Source organism: Pelobates fuscus, chromosome 11 (assembly GCF_036172605.1).
Source record: "Pelobates fuscus isolate aPelFus1 chromosome 11, aPelFus1.pri, whole genome shotgun sequence".
NCBI lineage: Eukaryota > Metazoa > Chordata > Amphibia > Anura > Pelobatidae > Pelobates > Pelobates fuscus.
The window spans coordinates 21,128,188-21,147,792 of NC_086327.1; the positions used below are offsets into that span (position 1 = coordinate 21,128,188).

At 39.1% G+C, this 19,605-nt stretch overlaps 1 protein-coding gene across 3 annotated transcripts in view; it reads left to right on the forward strand.

The window, feature by feature from the left end:
- Window positions 1–1,022: 1,022 nt before the first annotated feature.
- Window positions 1,023–19,605, forward strand: part of LOC134577626 (zinc finger protein 845-like) — a 28,403-nt gene continuing 9,820 nt past the window's right edge. For all 3 annotated transcript variants that reach the window (XM_063436473.1, XM_063436474.1, XM_063436472.1), the window contains exons 1-4: window positions 1,023–1,140; window positions 12,732–12,846; window positions 13,561–13,759; window positions 17,044–17,121. In XM_063436473.1, coding sequence (XP_063292543.1) covers window positions 17,055–17,121 — 67 coding nt within the window. In that variant the 5' untranslated portion in view covers window positions 1,023–1,140; window positions 12,732–12,846; window positions 13,561–13,759; window positions 17,044–17,054. The remainder of the gene's footprint in view (window positions 1,141–12,731; window positions 12,847–13,560; window positions 13,760–17,043; window positions 17,122–19,605) is intronic.

A 19,605-nucleotide genomic window follows, 5' to 3' on the forward strand; every position in this document is an offset into this window, starting at 1 on the left:
CCCCCCCTTACAGTGCACTCAGAAAGCAAGGCCCCCCCTTACAGTGCACTCAGAAAGCAAGGCCCCCCTTACAGTGCACTCAGAAAGCAAGCCCCCCCCCCTTACAGTGCACTCAGAAAGCAAGGCCCCCCTTACAGTGCAGTCAGAAAGCAAGGCCCCCCCCTTACAGTGCACTCAGAAAGCAAGCCCCCCCCCCTTACAGTGCACTCAGAAAGCAAGGCCCCCCTTACAGTGCAGTCAGAAAGCAAGGCCCCCCCTTACAGTGCAGTCAGAAAGCAAGGCCCCCCTTACAGTGCACTCAGAAAGCAAGGCCCCCCCTTACAGTGCACTCAGAAAGCAAGGCCCCCCTTACAGTGCACTCAGAAAGCAAGCCCCCCCCCCCTTACAGTGCAGTCAGAAAGCAAGGCCCCCCCCTTACAGTGCACTCAGAAAGCAAGCCCCCCCCCCCTTACAGTGCACTCAGAAAGCAAGGCCCCCCTTACAGTGCAGTCAGAAAGCAAGGCCCCCCTTACAGTGCAGTCAGAAAGCAAGGCCCCCCCTTACAGTGCAGTCAGAAAGCAAGGCCCCCCTTACAGTGCACTCAGAAAGCAAGGCCCCCCCCTTACAGTGCACTCAGAAAGCAAGGCCCCCCTTACAGTGCACTCAGAAAGCAAGCCCCCCCCCCCCTTACAGTGCACTCAGAAAGCAAGGCCCCCCTTACAGTGCAGTCAGAAAGCAAGGCCCCCCCTTACAGTGCACTCAGAAAGCAACCCCCCCCCCCCCTTACAGTGCACTCAGAAAGCAAGGCCCCCCTTACAGTGCAGTCAGAAAGCAATGCCCCCCCTTACAGTGCAGTCAGAAAGCAAGGCCCCCCTTACAGTGCACTCAGAAAGCAAGGCCCCCCCTTACAGTGCAGTCAGAAAGCAAGGCCCCCCTTACAGTGCACTCAGAAAGCAAGGCCCCCATTGTATTTGGAGGTATTTTGACTCGGCTGGGACTCCGTAGCAGTCAGTGTACGGCAGTTCCGGCAGCCCCCCCTCCTCTCCTGTTCTTCCCTCCTCCTCCCCCTGCACAAAGCATCCTGTGTGTCCAGCCCGATCCCCCCACACCCCCCAAACCCGGGGCACCCCAGGAACCTTGCACCCCCTCCCCCATCACACGGTGAGTACCAGGGGGGGAGGGCCAGGCCTGGGGGCAGCACACACACCTTCCTTCCCTCCCTCTCTCTGTATCAATATAAATAATATAAATAATTACCCCATTAACCCTTCCCCTGCCTGGGGGGGGGGGGGTCACCTGTGTGTGTGGAAGCTGAAGGGTTAAAGATGCTCCATCCCCAGCATTGCCCAGTGATTAGCAGGATTCCATTATCAGTAGTGGGGGCTGTGCCAGGCTACATTGTATCCATTTATTAATAGCCTTTATATGTCTGGGTCAGGATTCCATCCTCATCGTCTTTATTATTAATATTACTGTAATTATTAACAGTTTTCATCCAATTTCTTTGTCATTATTGCAAACAATAGACTTTATCAGATGTCGGATTTCATTGTGATTGCTGGAATTATTCTTTGTAGAATGCAGACTTTCATCATTTTTAATTATTACTTCTAACATGATATGATATTTATCAAATGCATTACTATTTGTGCTAAACTGTATAAATCAAGTCTTTCTCAAAGTCAGTATTTTATTCTCCATCTTATAGTGTGTTTCTTTCTGTAAAAGATGATTGTTATTCCTGTGTATCTATCTCTGTTTTAGCAAAGTCTGGATCTCATCACTGTTATTGTTATAGTAGCATAAACACTGTGTATAATATGTTTCCTGAGATGTCAGAGTGATTATGTTGCAGCTGTACTGTTTTATTTTCATGTATAAATCTATTTCTAGCTTGAATGCAGTTTAATACGATTGTTTGATACTTTATTTTATTAATATTTAGATGGAAATTCCAATATGAATTACGATTCCCTATTCTGTTGGTTTCCAAATAATGGCAAAAATGGGCCTGTCTCGGCCAACTTCAGGGATCTGAAAACTCCCCTATGGCATAGAAATGTTCAATAAATAAAGAAGTGTTATTTTTTTAACAAAACTTTAGTTTGTAAAACAAAGCTGGAATTTAAGCATTGTTTTGGTAGCAATTAGTTTGTTGCAAAATTTGAAGTGCTTCAAACCGGAGGTTTTTTTTGTTTTTTTTTTGCCTTCTTTTGGATCAACAGCAAAAAACAAATGTGAGGAAGGCAAGGCTGAACTTGATGGACACAAGTCTCTTTTCAGCCTATGTAACAATTATAGTAACTATTTTCCTAGTTATATTTCACTGAGGTGAAATTAATTAATGATAAAAATAATGGTAAAAAAAATGATGTCATGTCAATGAACGTATCCTTAAGGTTCTCTTTTTAGAATAATGTATGTAATTGGAAGCTTGTTTTAGTTTATCACATTCTGTATTCTAGGTCTTTGATGGAAAACTGTTGAAGTTCCAGAGAATTCTGTATGAGGCCGTTTATTTTATAAACTCTGTGGACCCTTCTTTTGACTTATTGAGATATTAGCCATGTACACTGTGTCCAGGATACATTCAAAGTCCATTTAATCCCATCTTCCCCTTAACACCCCTATAATTAGTGGCTCCGTGGTAATCTGTGTGATAGTAGAAGAAATGTTAATGAAAATAAAAGATTACATGTAATGTATTATTTTGTAATGAATACATATGTTAACACTTTTTTTGTGAATTTTGTGGCTTGCGCTAAGCTATGTGGAGACTGTTATCTTTCTTTTTTGGTTAGAAGCACAACTTATCACTAAGACCATGCGGAATTTGAAAGTTTGAAACCGTAAGAGAGTGCTTTTCTGAGATGCCCAGTGTGTGCACATTATGCCGGGGTTTGTAAACTAGCTCTGATTATTACCACAATTTCTGGTCAGATAAAAAGTGTACTTAAATGGCACCCACCATAGAGTAATGATAAGCCAGGAGGTGCACTGATATTAGGTATTACTTATATGTATTCATTTCAAAATAGCACACAGAGGCTATAATACGTGTAATTTTAATTCATCATCTAAGTACTACTCATTAAACTAACACTCCAAGCACCATAACCACTACAGCTTGTAATAGTGATGGTGCCAGGAGTGCAATACACTCCCCTCCCCCATTACAAGTAGTCAAAGCGTTTTAGATGCGTTTCACTTCTTACCGCTACCCACCTACATTACTGGTGATAAAGTCGAACCGTTTAAGATTTCAGTGGAGGAGTGTTCTAGTTAGGGATCGACTGATATCATTTTTCCAGAGCCGATACTGATTATTGGTTGCCTTTTAGTGCAATTGCCGATGACAAGTGACAGTTTTCTGGAGGGTGGTGGAATAGTTGGTTCGCGTTTTTTGAGTTAGGAGCCAGTGTAGTGGCTGGGAGAACATACTCTTATTCTGGCGCCGCCTATCCTCCAAGTCTGCCTTGAAAAGTCTCTCACCACCCTGCCTTGAGCTGTGTTCCTCATGAAAGTGCTCACAGCAGGGAGGGGGTGAGGTTAAGCGACATGGCACCTCATTGGCTGGTCGCGGAAAACAGAGACACTGCATCCACTACACAAACACAGACACCGCATCCAATACACACACTGTATACAATACACAAACAGACACTGCATTCACTACACACACTGCATGCAATACACAAACATAGCATTCACTACAAACACTGCATGCAATACACAAACACAGACACTGCAGTCACTATACACACTGCATAAATGAATGGATATGGGCATGTTTTGGTGAGCGTGATTTGGTGGAGGGGGGTGCAGCATTTTATCCTCGGGCCGGCCCTGAATACAAATTAAATTACAGTCACTACTCGATTGTTAATATAGTATATTTTATAGAGATTATAATATAGGCTATAGTTTAACAGATTGTCTGGTACTCCCCACTGCCTATCATTGGGCTGTTCTCTAGTGTTCATCCTCCTTTTACTTTGTCTTTAGTAACCGTTTAACATTACTTACTCTCCCATTAACACATCCTGACTTTATTTCCAGTAACAAAGATGGCTGCAGCAGCACTAAAATCAGATTTTTCTGCCATTTTCTATGGCTCACAAGTAGCTGTTATTAAGGGCCCACACAACAGAGTTACACTCTCTGACCCTTTTCTTTGTTCTGGTCTTGGAAAATGGAGCATTTTAATATCACCGAGGCTTTTTGTATTTTTGTTGTATTTTTTTTTTTTATGTAAAATGAAATGTGTTAGGCGTATCTTTTCTGGAGAGTAAAAGTTTGTTTGTTTGTTTTTGCTGTACACCTTTTGAATTCTTTAACCTGTTTCTTAGTGATGTGGCCTTTGTTTACATACAGAGTTTGCTAGCTGTGGTCAGATACGAGCAAGTACCAATATTTGAACTCTCTCTACGCAGCGTACTACAGAAACTGAACCAAACTAAACCAAATTTCTGTGTATGTCTCTAAATGTGCAATTGGTACTCAAGCTATAGTGGAAAATCCCTTTCTTTTAGAGAACACAGCAGTAATGTTATGGGAAAGCCACCCCATGCTAAATATATCACTGGATAATTCAAACTAATACCGTTTTTAATTTGTATATATATAATTAGCTTAAAAAACCTATTATTCAGATTACCATACAATTCTTTTACATGATCTTGCAATATTTCTGTAAGTATTATTATATAGCAAATGGCCCATTTACAGGGTTATTCACTATAGTGAGACTTCACCATGAACTCAAAGAGAATTTTACATTTAAGGCCAAAGTAGCCAAACTGAGAGAGATTTTTTTTTTCCAGTTTTGCTATTTTGGTCTTAAATGTGAAATTCACTTTGAATTCTTTATTTTTTTTTCTCTCGTAAATGCATTTAAAATGGAGGGGGAATAAAAAGAAAACAACTATGTTATTTGATTAACTTTTTATTAAACTTTTGACTACTACATGAATAAAATAATAGTTAAATATAAACGGAATGTGTATATATGAATTATATTCTCCAAATATCAAATTGTTCTGTATTGAAAGCAGAATCGCAAACATTAAAGGGACACTGTAGGCACCCAGACCACTTCAGCTAATTTAAGTTGTCTGGGGGCAGCATCCCTTTTCCAGAGGACTACAATGTTTACATTGCACCTCTAAGTCTGCCCTGTGTGGGGCGCTTCCAGAATCGTAACAGACTTTTGATCTGTTATCTGATGCTGGACGTCTTCATGCTCTGCATGAGAACCTCCAGTGTCAGATGTTTCCCAAAGGAAAGCATTGCCACGCAGAGGGCAGCATTGTTGCGGGACGGCAGAAGTTCGTCCCAGCGCCGGTGTTTAACCCTTTATTTACCAGGTGGGAGGGGGGGCAGAGGGATCACTAGTGCCAGGAATACAGCTTTATGTTCCGGGCATTACAGTATCTCTTTAACCCCCTTAAGGACCAAACTTCTGGAATAAAAGGGAATCATGACATGTCTCACATGTCGTGTGTCCTTAAGGGGTTAATATAAAATAGCTCAATTAGAAACATTCTCTTAATTCATCTATAATCACAGATTAACTGTTTCTAGTTACATAAAAAGAAGGCAAAAAAAAACAGTTTGAAGCACTTTCAATTTTGCAACAAACTAGGGGAAAAAATCTTTACCCCAGAATTGCAGTCAGATTTATCATTGGACAAGGAAATGTAGGAAGCTATTACCCTACATTTTGCAATTCTGTGTTTGGTCATTTAACCCTTTTGTCTGTTTAATGAATAATTAGAATTTTAACCCTTAGACAAATTCTATCATATCATGGTATGCGTATTTGCAGTAATCAATTAAGCATCAAATATGCCTGTATGTTTAAACGTATTTTTGCAATAAATCAGCAGATTTTAAGGTACATCCAATAATAGATTTCACATTTGTTGCTAAGTAACTCATTATGCAATGGCGGTATTCCGGCCTCTGCTCCTTTTATTTCTGCACCAGTCATTAAATGAAGAGGTTCTAAGGTTGAAAGTAAATCCAGTGCTGGAGCTCTTATCAGCGGCCGCTCTGCTTCTCCTGAGATCAATCACGACTGAGCCTTTCATAGAGATAAATTTGAGAGCTGTGCTGCGTATTTATTAATCTTCACTCTTTGCCCATCTGATGTGTGTCATAGAGAAGCAATGAATCTGGTACTTCTCTGCGAGAAGCATTTGATGCGTTCTGCATCATCAAATTGTACAATGTCTTCATGAGAAGTGCCACCTAGTGACTGTTTGTGTGACCGCAACTAGGCTACAGGCATATGCTCTGGCAAATGTAAACATCGCTGTTTCACATTACCAATGAAAGGGGACATAGTCTATCTACCAAAACCACATCACTTTAAAATAAATTACCACCAGGCAATTTATTATACAGATATTAAGTCTCCTCTTTATTCATATCTTCCACTTGTTTTTGATTTATTTTTTTTAATTCCATCACTTTTAAAAGTTACATAGTAAACAAAATATATGAATTATTGTGATAAATTAACAATTTAAACACCATAACCACTTCAGTGTGCTGTAGTGTCTATGGTGCCTGGAGTAACACTACAATGGATTGACTACTTACCTGGGGTAGGCCATGCACCACTCCCTGCCTCTCGGTGGTATTGGCACCACGTCACAGTGTTTACAGCAAAAAGCCTGAAGGTAATGATTCTACTCACCAGAACAAATTCAATAAGCTGTAGTTGTTCTGGTGACTATAGTGTCCCTTTAAAGTTTCGCTGTAGGGTTTGAATTGGCTGCAGTGAGGTTTCTCAAGTTTGTGCATACTGCTGATTTATAAAGATAGAAAATCTGTAGCAAGTTATAGAGAGAAAGTGAAATACATTCTGGGAAATAAAATGTTCTAAGCACAAGATGTGGGTACAAATTCATTATTATAAACAACTTCTTAACGGCTGAGCCATGTAAAATAAAATGTTAACACAACATTAGTGCAGTCATACTCTGTTGATTAATGTAAAGTTCTCCAGTGTGACAGGACCTCTTTATCACTCATTTCGACTTTGCCAAGGGAAAGACGATTTCTAGCATCACGGAACGCCAACACAATTGCATTTACGAGAGAGTATTCTCTATAAGTGCACCTCTAATTAAATAAATACATAGAGAATGCGATTCGACATGTACTATGTGCTATGGAAATTGTTAGGATATATACTAACAATTCCATCTTTATAGTGGAGGTGGTGACGAGTGTCCAGAAGACCCCAATTCAGAAGTGGTTTTACTGCTTACAATGAAGTGGGCACAAGGGCTCTCCTGACATCATAACCACTACAAGTCGAGTTCAAAACAAAGTTTCATGTAAAACATTTTTATCTGAAAAGTTGAATGTTTGTTTTTCATGCAGCAAATTCAGTAGAGAAGCTATCCTGTCCCCTGCCCTGTCCCCCTGAATACATTTGCTTGGAATGAGAGGGATTTTGTAGACTGCAGCTCTGAGTCTGGCCATTTAGCCTCGGAGGAGGACGTTATATTCAGTCTCTACGTGTGTATATGCCTTACATACGACATTCATATACCTGGCAAAGAGAAAAAGCTGTGAATGTAGCCACTGTCTCTATTTAAAAGCATGATCAGCCCATTGGCAAATAAATCTCCATTTTCCTGTTCATATAGGGATAGGGGTAGAGGTGACCGGAAACTGCTAATATGTGGCAGTACCGGTCTAGATATGACTGGTGATCACAATAAAAGGGTAGTAGTTCTGCCAATTTGAGGAGGGTGACAGCGCCTTGAGAGTCAAGTATGTTTCCAGATTTGCCAACATCATTTTTATAATTTTTTCCCCATATGATCTACGTGTCCCAGATTATTTTGGGACTCTTGAATAGCACATTCTTTTCAGAAAGCAGAGTAAAATGCATCTCGTCCCATTTCCAACCATATTTTCTTTAACTACCCAAATCCAACCATCGCGTGGTAGGCATGCCATTTCCATAGTGATACTTTACTCTCCTGAGCCACCAATGTTCCCCAACAAGTCACGACAGATAAGACAGAGAAATTATACAAACAATTCCGTGTAAGATTTTGTAGAAAATTTATGTGTCTGTAACATTAAGGAGAGTTACTTTAAGCATCATTTATGATGATTTATGAAAAACATTTTGTTTTGTTTTTCCATGTGATCCAACATTTTCTTGAATATATGTTAAAAATTTCACAATTGACATCACAACCCGAACCCAGCAAGGGCATACCTTGAATCGGAGGTGGAGAAACAGAAGTATTTGGGGATATTAATCAAAGTATTCATAAAAGTATCCTTTATTTTTATTTTTGTATTTATTTATGTTCTAGAAAATGGTCTAAAAAGTGTTGAATTTTCTCTGCCTAAATTCTGACACTTTTTCCGCAAGTCAATTTTTAAAAAGAATGCAGAATTTACAATGGCTAAACAAAAGAGTAGGGAAGCAGAACACTTTTTTTCTGTCAGGAAGTGATGGAAAGATTGATAAAGTTTCCAAAAAACTGGCATAAATTCAGAAATGGTGATTAGGGCACAAATGAAGTGAGCAGGACTGCCTCTCCCCCCCCCCCCCCCCCCCCCCCTGCATCCTGAAATCTGCTAGAACATTAAAGCGCATGGCAGGTTCTAGAATGTGAGGGGAGGTCTCGTGGACATGACCCAAAAATGTGGGACTGTCCTTGCAAAATCAGGACTGTTGGCACTGCTGTTAGTAGCAATTAACCCCGGGATATATTTACTACACAAAGAATTGTGGTGATTTAAAAACTGAACTTAAAAAATGTAGTCTAAATCAGCCAAGCTGTGTCTACAAAGTTAGAATATTTTCTTACGTTGTCTGTTTTGCTAAACATTTTGCAGTCTGTTTTTTATTTCATTGTACTCTATTATATTGTGGGGCAATAGAAATTGACTATTGTCCCTAAGGATAATTGTATCCCATTTTTATTAGACTATATATCAAAACACACTTTGCAAAGTTAGTCGCTACAGTGTGACTGGGAATTCAAAGATAATTATTTACTAAACATCGAATCATAAAGAAGTAAAAATCCATTTGCTGAAATGATACAATTTGGCTTTCATTTCAGTACAATTTATTGTTTAGAGAATTAACTACAGACCAACGTGTCGGAAAGGAAAATATACCCGACTTGGAGAATTTTTCTAGCGACTATATTTTTCCTAAAATTTTAAATTCATCTTGTAATATTCTTTTACATATGGAGGTGCAATAAAGATAAAAAGACGTTCTGGAGACACACCGCAGAGAATCTCACACGCTTAAAGGATTATACTGCTATGTTATTACTGTTATTCCTTCCAGTGCATTCTGGGTAGACCTTGCAACATTCCAGCAGCATTGAGATAGCAGTATTGAGATAATCTGTGAATTGAAATCAAATTGCTAAATTTAAACTAAAATAGCTAAACTGTGAGTTTGTTAAAGGAACACTATAGGGTCATGAACACACACACATGTATTCCTGATCGTATAGAGCTAAACTCTCCATTTAGGTGGCTTGCCCCCATTTTAGCCCCCTTAAAAGGAATTAAAACTCACATTATTTCAAGCGCCACGTGGGCCCGCCGGTGCTGGCACCACCCCCTTTGTGACATCTCAGAATTGCTGATTTTTTTTTGCCAATCCAATGCATTCCCATGAGGAAAGCATTGGAGTGACTTAAATTGGCAGGGTGGGGGAGGACAAAAGCCATTTTGGCCAATCAGCACCTCCTCATAGAGATGCACTGAATCAGTGCATCTCTAGGAGGAAAATTCTGCGTCTCCATGCAGAGGGTGGGGATGTTGAGCGGCAGGGCTGCCTACTGTGCAGCACTGAGCCAGGAAACACCTCCGGTGGTCATCTAAGGAATGGCCACTTGGAGGTGTCCCTAGGGGCAATATAAACACTGCTTTTTCTCTAAAAAGACAGTGTTTGCATGAAAATGCTTGAATGCAATGTTTATACTCACCAGAACATCTACACGAAGCTGTAATTTTTCTGGTGACTATAGTGTCCCTTTAAGATTGAATATTAACTATATTGGCCTTATTTTGCTGCTCCGTTTTATGCTCATTAAAGTCAATTGATTATCACTAGTGAATTTCTGTTCTAATGTGTTTTATACCCCACATTCTATAGACTGTAAGCTCATTTGAGCAGGGTCCTCTTCAACCTATCGTTCCTGTTAGTATATTTGTAATTGTCCTATTTATAGTTAAATCCCCCCTCTCGTAATATTGTTAAAGGGACACTCCAGGCACCCAGACCACTTCTGCCCATTGGAGTGGTCTGGGTGCCAACTCCCACTACTCTTAACCCTGCAACTGTAATTATTGCATTTTTTTTTTATAAACTGCAATAATTACCTTGCAGGGTTAACTCCACCTCTACTAGACAGCCACTAGAGGTCACTTCCTGACTCAAAGCCCAGGTTATCTGTGCTAGAGCGTTGCTGGACGTCCTCATGCTGTGTGAGGACCTCCAGCGTCGCTCATTTCCTCATAGGAAAGCATTGAAAATCTTTTTCAATGCTTTCCTATGGGGAGCGCTAATGCGCATGCGCATTCTGTCTCCTCGGCCGGTGGGCAGGATCAGTCTCGCCCACCGGCCGAAGGAGACAGTAGGAGGAGCAGCGCGGAGGAGGGGACAGCGACGAGGGACATCGTTGCTGCCTCAGGTAAGTGACTGAAGGGGTTTTCACCCCTTCAGCAACTGGGGATTGGGCGGTGGGAGGGAGAGGGAACCTCCAGTGCCAGGAAAACTGATTGTTTTCCTGGCACTGGAGTTTTCCTTTAAGCGCTACGGAATCTGTTGGCGCTATATGAAAGGACATAATAATAATACTTGAAAAAAAATAGCAAATTCTACGCTAAAAAAAATAGACAGTAGTACTCCGATTCAGCTGTTTATCCACTTCGAATCTCGTGCCCAGAGATTTTTATCTATTTATATGGTGTGATGTGCTGAGGAATCTCTGGGCAAGATTTGCAAAATTCATTGTAAAATACATTTTGTAGTTGATATATTCATTTTACAAAAATATGAGATTTGAAAGAAAAAAAAAGGTTCTAGTCCAGCTATTTTGGTAGCAAATGTGCAATTCGTGTGTGCTATTTACAAAGATGACACACTCAGAAGGCAGGAGTTGTTCAGCACAAGGCCCTCCATTTTTATTTTAGGATGCTAGAAGTTGTAGTTAAGGAAACAGATCGGTGAGCTTAGAGTTATTTTGTAGCTGTGGGCAAACTATGCAGCCTGCGAACGTGAAAAAATCTAAATAAAAGCTTTCATGTCGTCTACATTATTTTATTCTGTCTGCTAAACTTGTAATATCCCCTCTGTGGATTTCCGCAAGCTGTCTGTTTTTCTTTTATTAATATTTGAATGAAAAATGATTGTTTTCTTAGCCTCTTGTGTCTGACGTTGCCATAGTAACATTAAGACTGGAATGGTCGCTGAGTAGGGCTCCATTTTGATTGCTGGGACTCTTGCAATTTTAACTCCTAGCTCTAGGCACGGAGTATGTTAGAGCTGGTTATCTGAGCTCCCTTCTGGTGTTTCTAGACTTCAATTCCTATCAGCCCCAGCCATTCAGAGTTGGGTTTTCTTGTTCCAATTTATTCACAGCTTTGAGGCTGATATTAAAAAAAACAAAGTCTGCTTTAATGATTAAACCGAGGGAAATGAATTACAGCAGGCGGGAATGTTATGGAAGGGAAGAGGTTAATTGCCACAGGGCACAGTTTATGTGGTTTTGCGAGGGCTGGTGGTGTGTATTTTATTTTTACATTGTGGCTGTAAATATCCCTTTCTGAGCCTTAGATTCCATTTTCAAGGGTTGGGCCGCAGCCTCCGCCTGCTAGCTGTCGCAGCTCTGTTAACATTCCTTTTTTTTTCTTCTATTTTTAAAGAAAACAATACATTTTTTTGTTTATTTTCATTATATATACTCATTATTTTTTTAAATAAATTTCTACTGCGGATAGCACTAATCTGAAATGTACCTAGAAAAATAAAACAGATTGCAGTATTTTCTTAATTACTTTTTATTTTAAATTTCAGGTTGAATTTAATTATGCCTTTTTTCTTTCATTATTTAAATGAATTTTGAAAAAAATGTTTTTTTAGTCTTGGAGATCCCCGTTTCTTTTTTGCGTGTATACAAATACAACCACTTCCTCATAATAATTACCTGAGGCTAGAGAATGTATTTTTCTTTATGCAGAGTTGGGGTGGAGGCTTGAAAACCCACTCTCTAGAACGTAGGGATAAACCATAGTTTCTTAAAAGAGTTCTCTGCGTTGTCAGAGAGATCTTAAAATGAGGTGGCTCAAAACTAGAATTTCAGCCGTCGTCAGACTACAACTTCCACGATACTTTGCAAAACTTAAAGCGTAACTTTAAACACCTTAAACCTGCGCACATAGGTTATACAGATATTTTATTGCCATCATAAAGGGACAGCATATATGCACCATAACCACTACATTAAGGTGCGGACATGTTGATGCTTAGAATGTCAGTTTTAGAGGTTTAGAGTAGACCATTGTACACAAAAGTAACAAGACAAGCTTCCACGGAGGCAAACAAATTTATATTTTGTAAACAAAGTGCTGCCAAATATGTGGCTGGCTAACCACGGCACTGCAGGTGTTGGGGGACCATATTTCCACCTGGCGGATATAGATGACATTACATTCTTTCCATTTTTCTCTCTGTACTCTTCCAGAATCTCTTAATGATGTTACTCTTCATGTATAAGTCCAGATGTGGACATAGCTGGTGAAAAGAGACAGACAACGTGAGTTTATCGACTGGCTGCATTCAGAGAACTACTGCCCTTGGTGAGACCTTAAGTAGGGAATGCTTTTCATGAGAATTCACAATGGCATGACATCGGGAGTGGGGCTGGACGTTTATCTCTTTACTCTGCAATCACAGAAATTCCTAAGTGGAACATGTTGAACTGAGGATATGAATAACTTAATAACTAATGTGGCAGCAATATTTGATAAATGCAGCCACTTACCGCAGCTGGCCCTGCCACATTTCGCCTCCTTGGCTAAGATCATCAAATTTGATCATCTCAGCCAATTCAATGCTTCCCCATAGGAAAGCATTGGAAGGCTCTTGTGCATGCGCAGAAAAACTGCACTACACCAATCACCATCTCCTCATAGAGATGAATTGAATCATGAATCTCTATGGGAAGCTCTGCATGGAGACGCTGAATGCCAGTGCTGCACACTGTGCAGCACTTAGCCAGGGAGCATCTCTAGTGGCCGTCTGAGTGACTGCCACTGGAGGTGTTCCCAGGCAGTAAAGTAAACACTGCTATTTCTCTGAAAAAGCTGTGTTTACGTTAAAAAGCCTGCAAAGACAGGCTGTGGAAACCAGAGCAACTACATTGGGCTGCAGTTATTGTGGTGACTATAGTGTCCATTTAAATTGAATAGGCTGGCAGTATAATTCAAACTACAGCTGTGTGTTTCCCATTGGTCTCCATGCTTATTTGTACATTGTACATTATAACATTCTTGCTTTTTCATTTGTTTTAGGAGGCATGACGACCTCAGAGAGTGTGTTGCTTCTGCACTGATTCAGCTCAAGTGGTGTCCCACCAGGTGCATGCGATAACTCCAGAAGATAGTTTGATAGTGTCCAGACCAGCTCACTGGGCAACCTGAAGAAAGATCATCCTATAAAGGCCGTGATCCATTGCAGGACAAATACCCTATTCCTACTCAAAAATAAAAGGTAAGATTGGCTGTAATTGATGTATTTTGTGGTTTTGAACACTTACAGGGGAGATGTATTTAAAGGGAAACTCCAGTGCCAGGAAAACGATCCGTTTTCCTGGCACTGGAGGGTCCCTCTCCCTCCCACCCCCCAATCCCCAGTTACTGAAGGGGTGAAAACCCCTTCAGTCACTTACCTGAGGCAGCGGTGATGTCCCTCGCCGCTGTCTCCTCCTCCGCGCCGCTCCTCCTCTGTATTGCGTCGGACGGTGGGCGAGACTGATCCCGCCCACCGGCTGAGAAGACCTAATGTGCATGCGCGGCAATGCCGCGCATGCGCATTACGTCTCCCCATAGGAAAGCATTGAAAAATAATTTCAATGCTTTCCTATGGGGAAATAAACGACGCTGGAGGTCCTCACACAGCGTGAGGACGTCCAGCGACGCTCTAGCACAGGCTTCCTGTGCTATGAAGGAGGAAGTGACCTTTAGTGGCTGTCTAGTAGACAGCCACTAGAGGGAGTTAACCCTGCAAGGTAATTATTGCAGTTTATAGAAAACTGCAATAATTACACTTGCAGGGTTAAGAGTAGTGGGAGTTGGCACCCAGACCACTCCAATGGGCAGAAGTGGTCTGGGTGCCTGGAGTGTCCCTTTGAGTGTCTAAACGTGAAGCCTAATCCACCTGCACATTCTGGTTTGTACAATAATTGCTCTACTTTTCACTGAAATTACTTTTTAAAATAATCCCCATTGAGTCCAAGTGTAACAACTATTTATGGAGTGTTGATCATACGGCAATCAGAGCACTGTAATAATGTTTAATAATAATAGATATACTGGTGACTTCTTTCCCCCAAAAAATAATTACATACTTAAAACAAAACTCAATATTTATTTGAAATGTGGGATGCTTATCTAGCAATAGAAAATAAAACAGTAGATTTTTGTCTAGTAACACTAGATACTTAAGAAGAATATTTTTAATTAAATTGTATTCATTTCGTAGAACTAATTAGGATCTAATTCAGTACCTTTTCTTGCATTCCTTCCTGCATAAAAAATTGGAATAGGCTCACATTAATCTGGTAACACGCTAATAGAAATATAAATGTTACTATATCCTTCTCATGAGGATTTTTGGGAATGTGGGTTTCCTAAAATGCCAGCAAAATGTACATGTGATGTCTGTATACAGATCTCTGATGCCACATACAAGAAATGCAGGCGCTACCATGCAGCCCATTAATATGCCTTTCTAATAGTTGTATTCAGCTATTTCAGCTACTTCCACTGTTGATGGGTGTAGCCTAACAATCACATATGTGCACTCTCCATAAGCAAACATTACATATAGAGATTGTCAGTATTATTCGTTCCTTATCCATTAAGTCAGCTACCCTACTCAATTCTAAATGACATTCTTTTTAAATGAAAACATATTCGAGAAAAATAGTAAACCGCTAAGCAGTTTTTCACCTAAGCTTACAGAGTGGGACTTTTAAAAGTTGAAACACGAAAATCATCTGCTGTAAGAGAAATTGCGTAAGTCGTAATTTCCTCTGGAATCACTGTCAGCAAGAATTGGTTTTTAAGGAGCCGCAGCCGAGCTGCCATACATAGGTCTTTGAATACCGTGCAAGAACTGTTGCAGTTGGACTCTAGATCAGTGGAAATGTGTTTCCTAGAGAGGTGGGTCAAGCCTCATCTGTGAACATCTTTCATTGACAACGAGTGACTCGAGATGTGGTGGATGCCCAGAGTACATGCCTGACCACATAGCGTTTTTGCGTTGGAGTTATAGTGGTCTGGCCTGATGTTTTCATTCCCAGTTGAGCTATTTAAAAAAAAAAAAAACACAAGTCTGTGCTTCTTAAATTTGAGGAAACATTTTGCATCCAATACCGCTTTAAAATGTTGGGTATCCCTTGCACCAAGTTAAGGCCATAAGCCAATTACTTGTCAAGATTGATATTGAAGAAATTAGTTGTTGAAGGAAATGGATCCCTGCTCTCGGTCCCATTAAACTCTTTAAAGTGAACAAGAACAGCAACTTTAGGAGAGCCTTATCTACCAAAATTACTGTCCTACGTCACCAAGGCCCCAATTTAAGAAAAACTTAAATAATCTAAATAATTTGTTTTTTCACCTATGCAGCACTCCAATGTGGAATTACCATGATGAGAGAATTTTAACTTGGGGCCTGCTTTTTTTAATGTCTATAATTAGACCCTATTACTTACGATAAACCTGGTTATGGCGTACATGGTAGGTATTCTTATACTCGGAGGAAGAATCAAAATCTAAACCTTTACGATATTAGGAGAGAGCAAGCCCGTGAAATTCACCATGTTGTGTAAATGCTGCTAAATTCATCCAAAATTTGTAATAAAATTACATGAATAAAATCCAAAATGTTTTGTAAAAAAAAAAACTAGATTGCCTTATTCTCTTGATGGAATGCCATGATGGGGAACTTGGAAATTATGGGTGCTCTTGAGCCTCAATTGTGACTTTAGCCCAGTAAAAAACGATGTCAAAACTGAATGTCTGAATTCTTAAGTTAGCAGAGATTTAATTTGATCAGTTAACTTCCGTCAAAATCTGCCAACATGCCAATGAGGGTTTGCTGTACCGAGGGGGTGAAATAATTGAATGAAATAATTAAGTGTAGGAAAGACATCTAGCAAAATTGCCAGATTGGCTTCATTCACAAACACACAGCATCATGGGAAAAACCTCAGTCACTGACGTGTTCAGTCTTTCAAATTGGTTTTATTGCTGTAATACGCTATAGAATTCTCCCTCATCATTGTTGTTGAATTTTATCTACTTTTTATTATTACTTTTTTTTTTATTATGTTTTTTTTTTTTTCTTTATAAAAGAAGTAGCAGAGCAGAAGAAATTGCATAAATAAAAAAAAACAGTTATCCAAACAGTGCAATAAAAAGTAAATTAGCAAGTTGTGTATCCGGTACAAATAACATAGATGTACATTATTGTCAGAAGATAAACCATAGCACATCAAAATATTTGCATCTAATGATAAAGTAAATAACAACAGCAAAATAGTAGATACACTGCATGGAAAGCAATCTTGAAATAAATTCCTTTATTTTTGGTGATATGTCAATGTTTTTTTTTTTTTTTTTTCTGTCTTATTCTTAATAATTAAGTCGTTTCTTGATTTGTGTTTGTTTATTTTTATGTGGTGTAATTACTATACTGAATTTTGTTTTTCCCCATCCAGCTTTTTGTTACCATGGTAAATTAGCACATTCTCAATTTTATTTCATCCCCAGCATTTCTGACAATGATGGAGAATGGTGAAGAGACATACGTTCAGGAGGGTAATCGAGCAACGACTAGCCGCAGTGAGAGTAAGGATTAATGTGACATTTTAAAACATGCAAAACAAAAACTAAAACACTGACAATAACTGCCACATGATGTTTAAATAAGTGTTTCTAAATACAATTATCATATAGAATATAAACATAGCATGGATCAGAGTGCATGCTCTAGTAGACCCTAAAATATCTACTCAGATATAATAGACTCTATATTCCACATCTCCTCGGATATAATCAAACTTCTCCTCAGATATAATACTACCTACAGTAGAATTCACATCTCCTCAGATAGACTAGATAGAACCTAGAATCAACATCTCCTCCAATATCATAGAATCTAGAATCCACATCTCCTCATATAATATATAACCTAGAATTTATCTTCCCATGTAATATAGAACCTGGAGTCCACATCTACTCATATAAAATAGAACCTAGAATCCACATCTCCTCAGACATAATACTACTGACAGTGGAATCCACTTCTCTTCATACATAATACTACTGACAGTGGAATGCACTTCTCCTCAGACAAAATACTACTGACAGTGGAATCCACATCTCCACAGATAAAATGGAGCCTTGAATCAACATTTCCTCAGATAAAATAGAACATCTTTTCAGATATAATAGAACCTAGAATCCACATCTCTTCAGATATAATATTACTTTACTTACAGTAAAATTCTCATCTCATGTAGAATAGAACCTCAAATTCACGTATCCTCATAAATAGTAGAATTTTGAATTCACATCTCATCAGATAAAATAGAGCATAGAATACACATTTCCTCAGATATAATCAAACCTAGCATCCACATCTCAGATATCATAGAACCTAGAATCCACATCTCCTCAGATATAATGGAACCAAGCATCCACATCTGCTCAGATATAATACTAACAGTAGAATTCATATCTCCTCAGGTATAATAGAACCTAGAATCCAAATCTTCTCGTATATAAGTTACACTGGAATCCACACCTCCTCAGATATAATAGAACCATGAACCCACATCTTGTCAATTATAATAGAACGTAGAATCTACATTTCCTCAGATATAATAGAACCTAGAACCCACATATCCTTGGAGGTAATAGGACCCTAGTATTCTTCAAATATAATTTATCCTGGAAACCACATATCCTTGGATATAATAGAACCGAGAATCCACATCACTTCAGTAATAATAGATCCTAGAATCTACATCTCGTCATTATAAAATAATCTATAATCCACATCTTCTTGGATGTAATAGGACCCTAGTATTTACATTTCATCAGATATAATTTACCCCTGGAAACCACATCTCTTTGGATATAATAGAACCTAGAATCCACACCTGCTCACATATAATAAACCCTAAAGACTTTTTTCCATCACGGTTACCTGACTCTTGCCATTTCTTCCTCCTGTGGAATCTTCCTATGCCTGTCTTACAAGACGTACACCAATAGCCTACATGGAGTTGGAAAAAATTGGTCCGATGCTGTTTGAATAAGCTTGGGACCTTGTCACCCAAAGCAGTCTCCATTCCTTTCAGAACTTGGTAGATACTTTTTACCTCGAAGAAGGGCCATTTATAAACATGACTCGTCCATTTTACTCCCTGTGAGTGGTGGTTGTACCTCTTTTATATATCTGGCTCATAGTCATATTTTTGCCATGAGCAGTATATCCTTATGCTATGAGATACTTCTACAATTCTCCTAGCTTCCTGCATGTCTACCGAGAAATGGACCTAAACGAAACATCCCAGGAGATAAATTGGAATAACTCTTAATTACAATAATAATAAAGTGTTTTACCCATTGTACAAACCATATTGAGCTTTTACAGTATAGTATTCTAATGTAGTATACATCATATCTTTCTAATAAAAAAATGTATTTGTAAAATATTAATGTGGACTCTAGGGTCTATCTTCTGAGATATTTAATAATGAATCACTTCAGATATGATTTAAGATAAATTCCACATTCCATCAGACATAATAAACTTTATAATCCACATCTTCTTAGATATTTTCAGTTGCAAACTGTTGTAGACCCAATGTTCCAAATCTGTTCAGATGTAATCATCATGAAACATCTTGATTGGAATAGATTCACATTTGCCACATTTGATCAGATATTTAGTTGCAAAACCCTTTCAAAAGATATATCTTGCCACATTTATTCAGCTTGTTAAGGAGAACAGTCCATTCTCATAGATGCCACATCTATCAGTCTTTCAATATTTGTCTGTGGAACTATTCCAATAGACTCAACAATACACATTTCTTCAGATTTAGTGATTTAAAACTGTTTTGTAGACCCATTCCAATCATGCAAAATCTCCTAATACATTGAGCAGTGGAACATCTCTAAACATACTAGCTGTGAGACAATTCTCATAGATCCAGCATTTCACACGTCATGAAATATATAGCCATAAGACCATTTCCAAAGACTCAACACTTTCCATCACCTCAGTAGCTGTGAAACCTTTGTACATTTACCCAACATCTC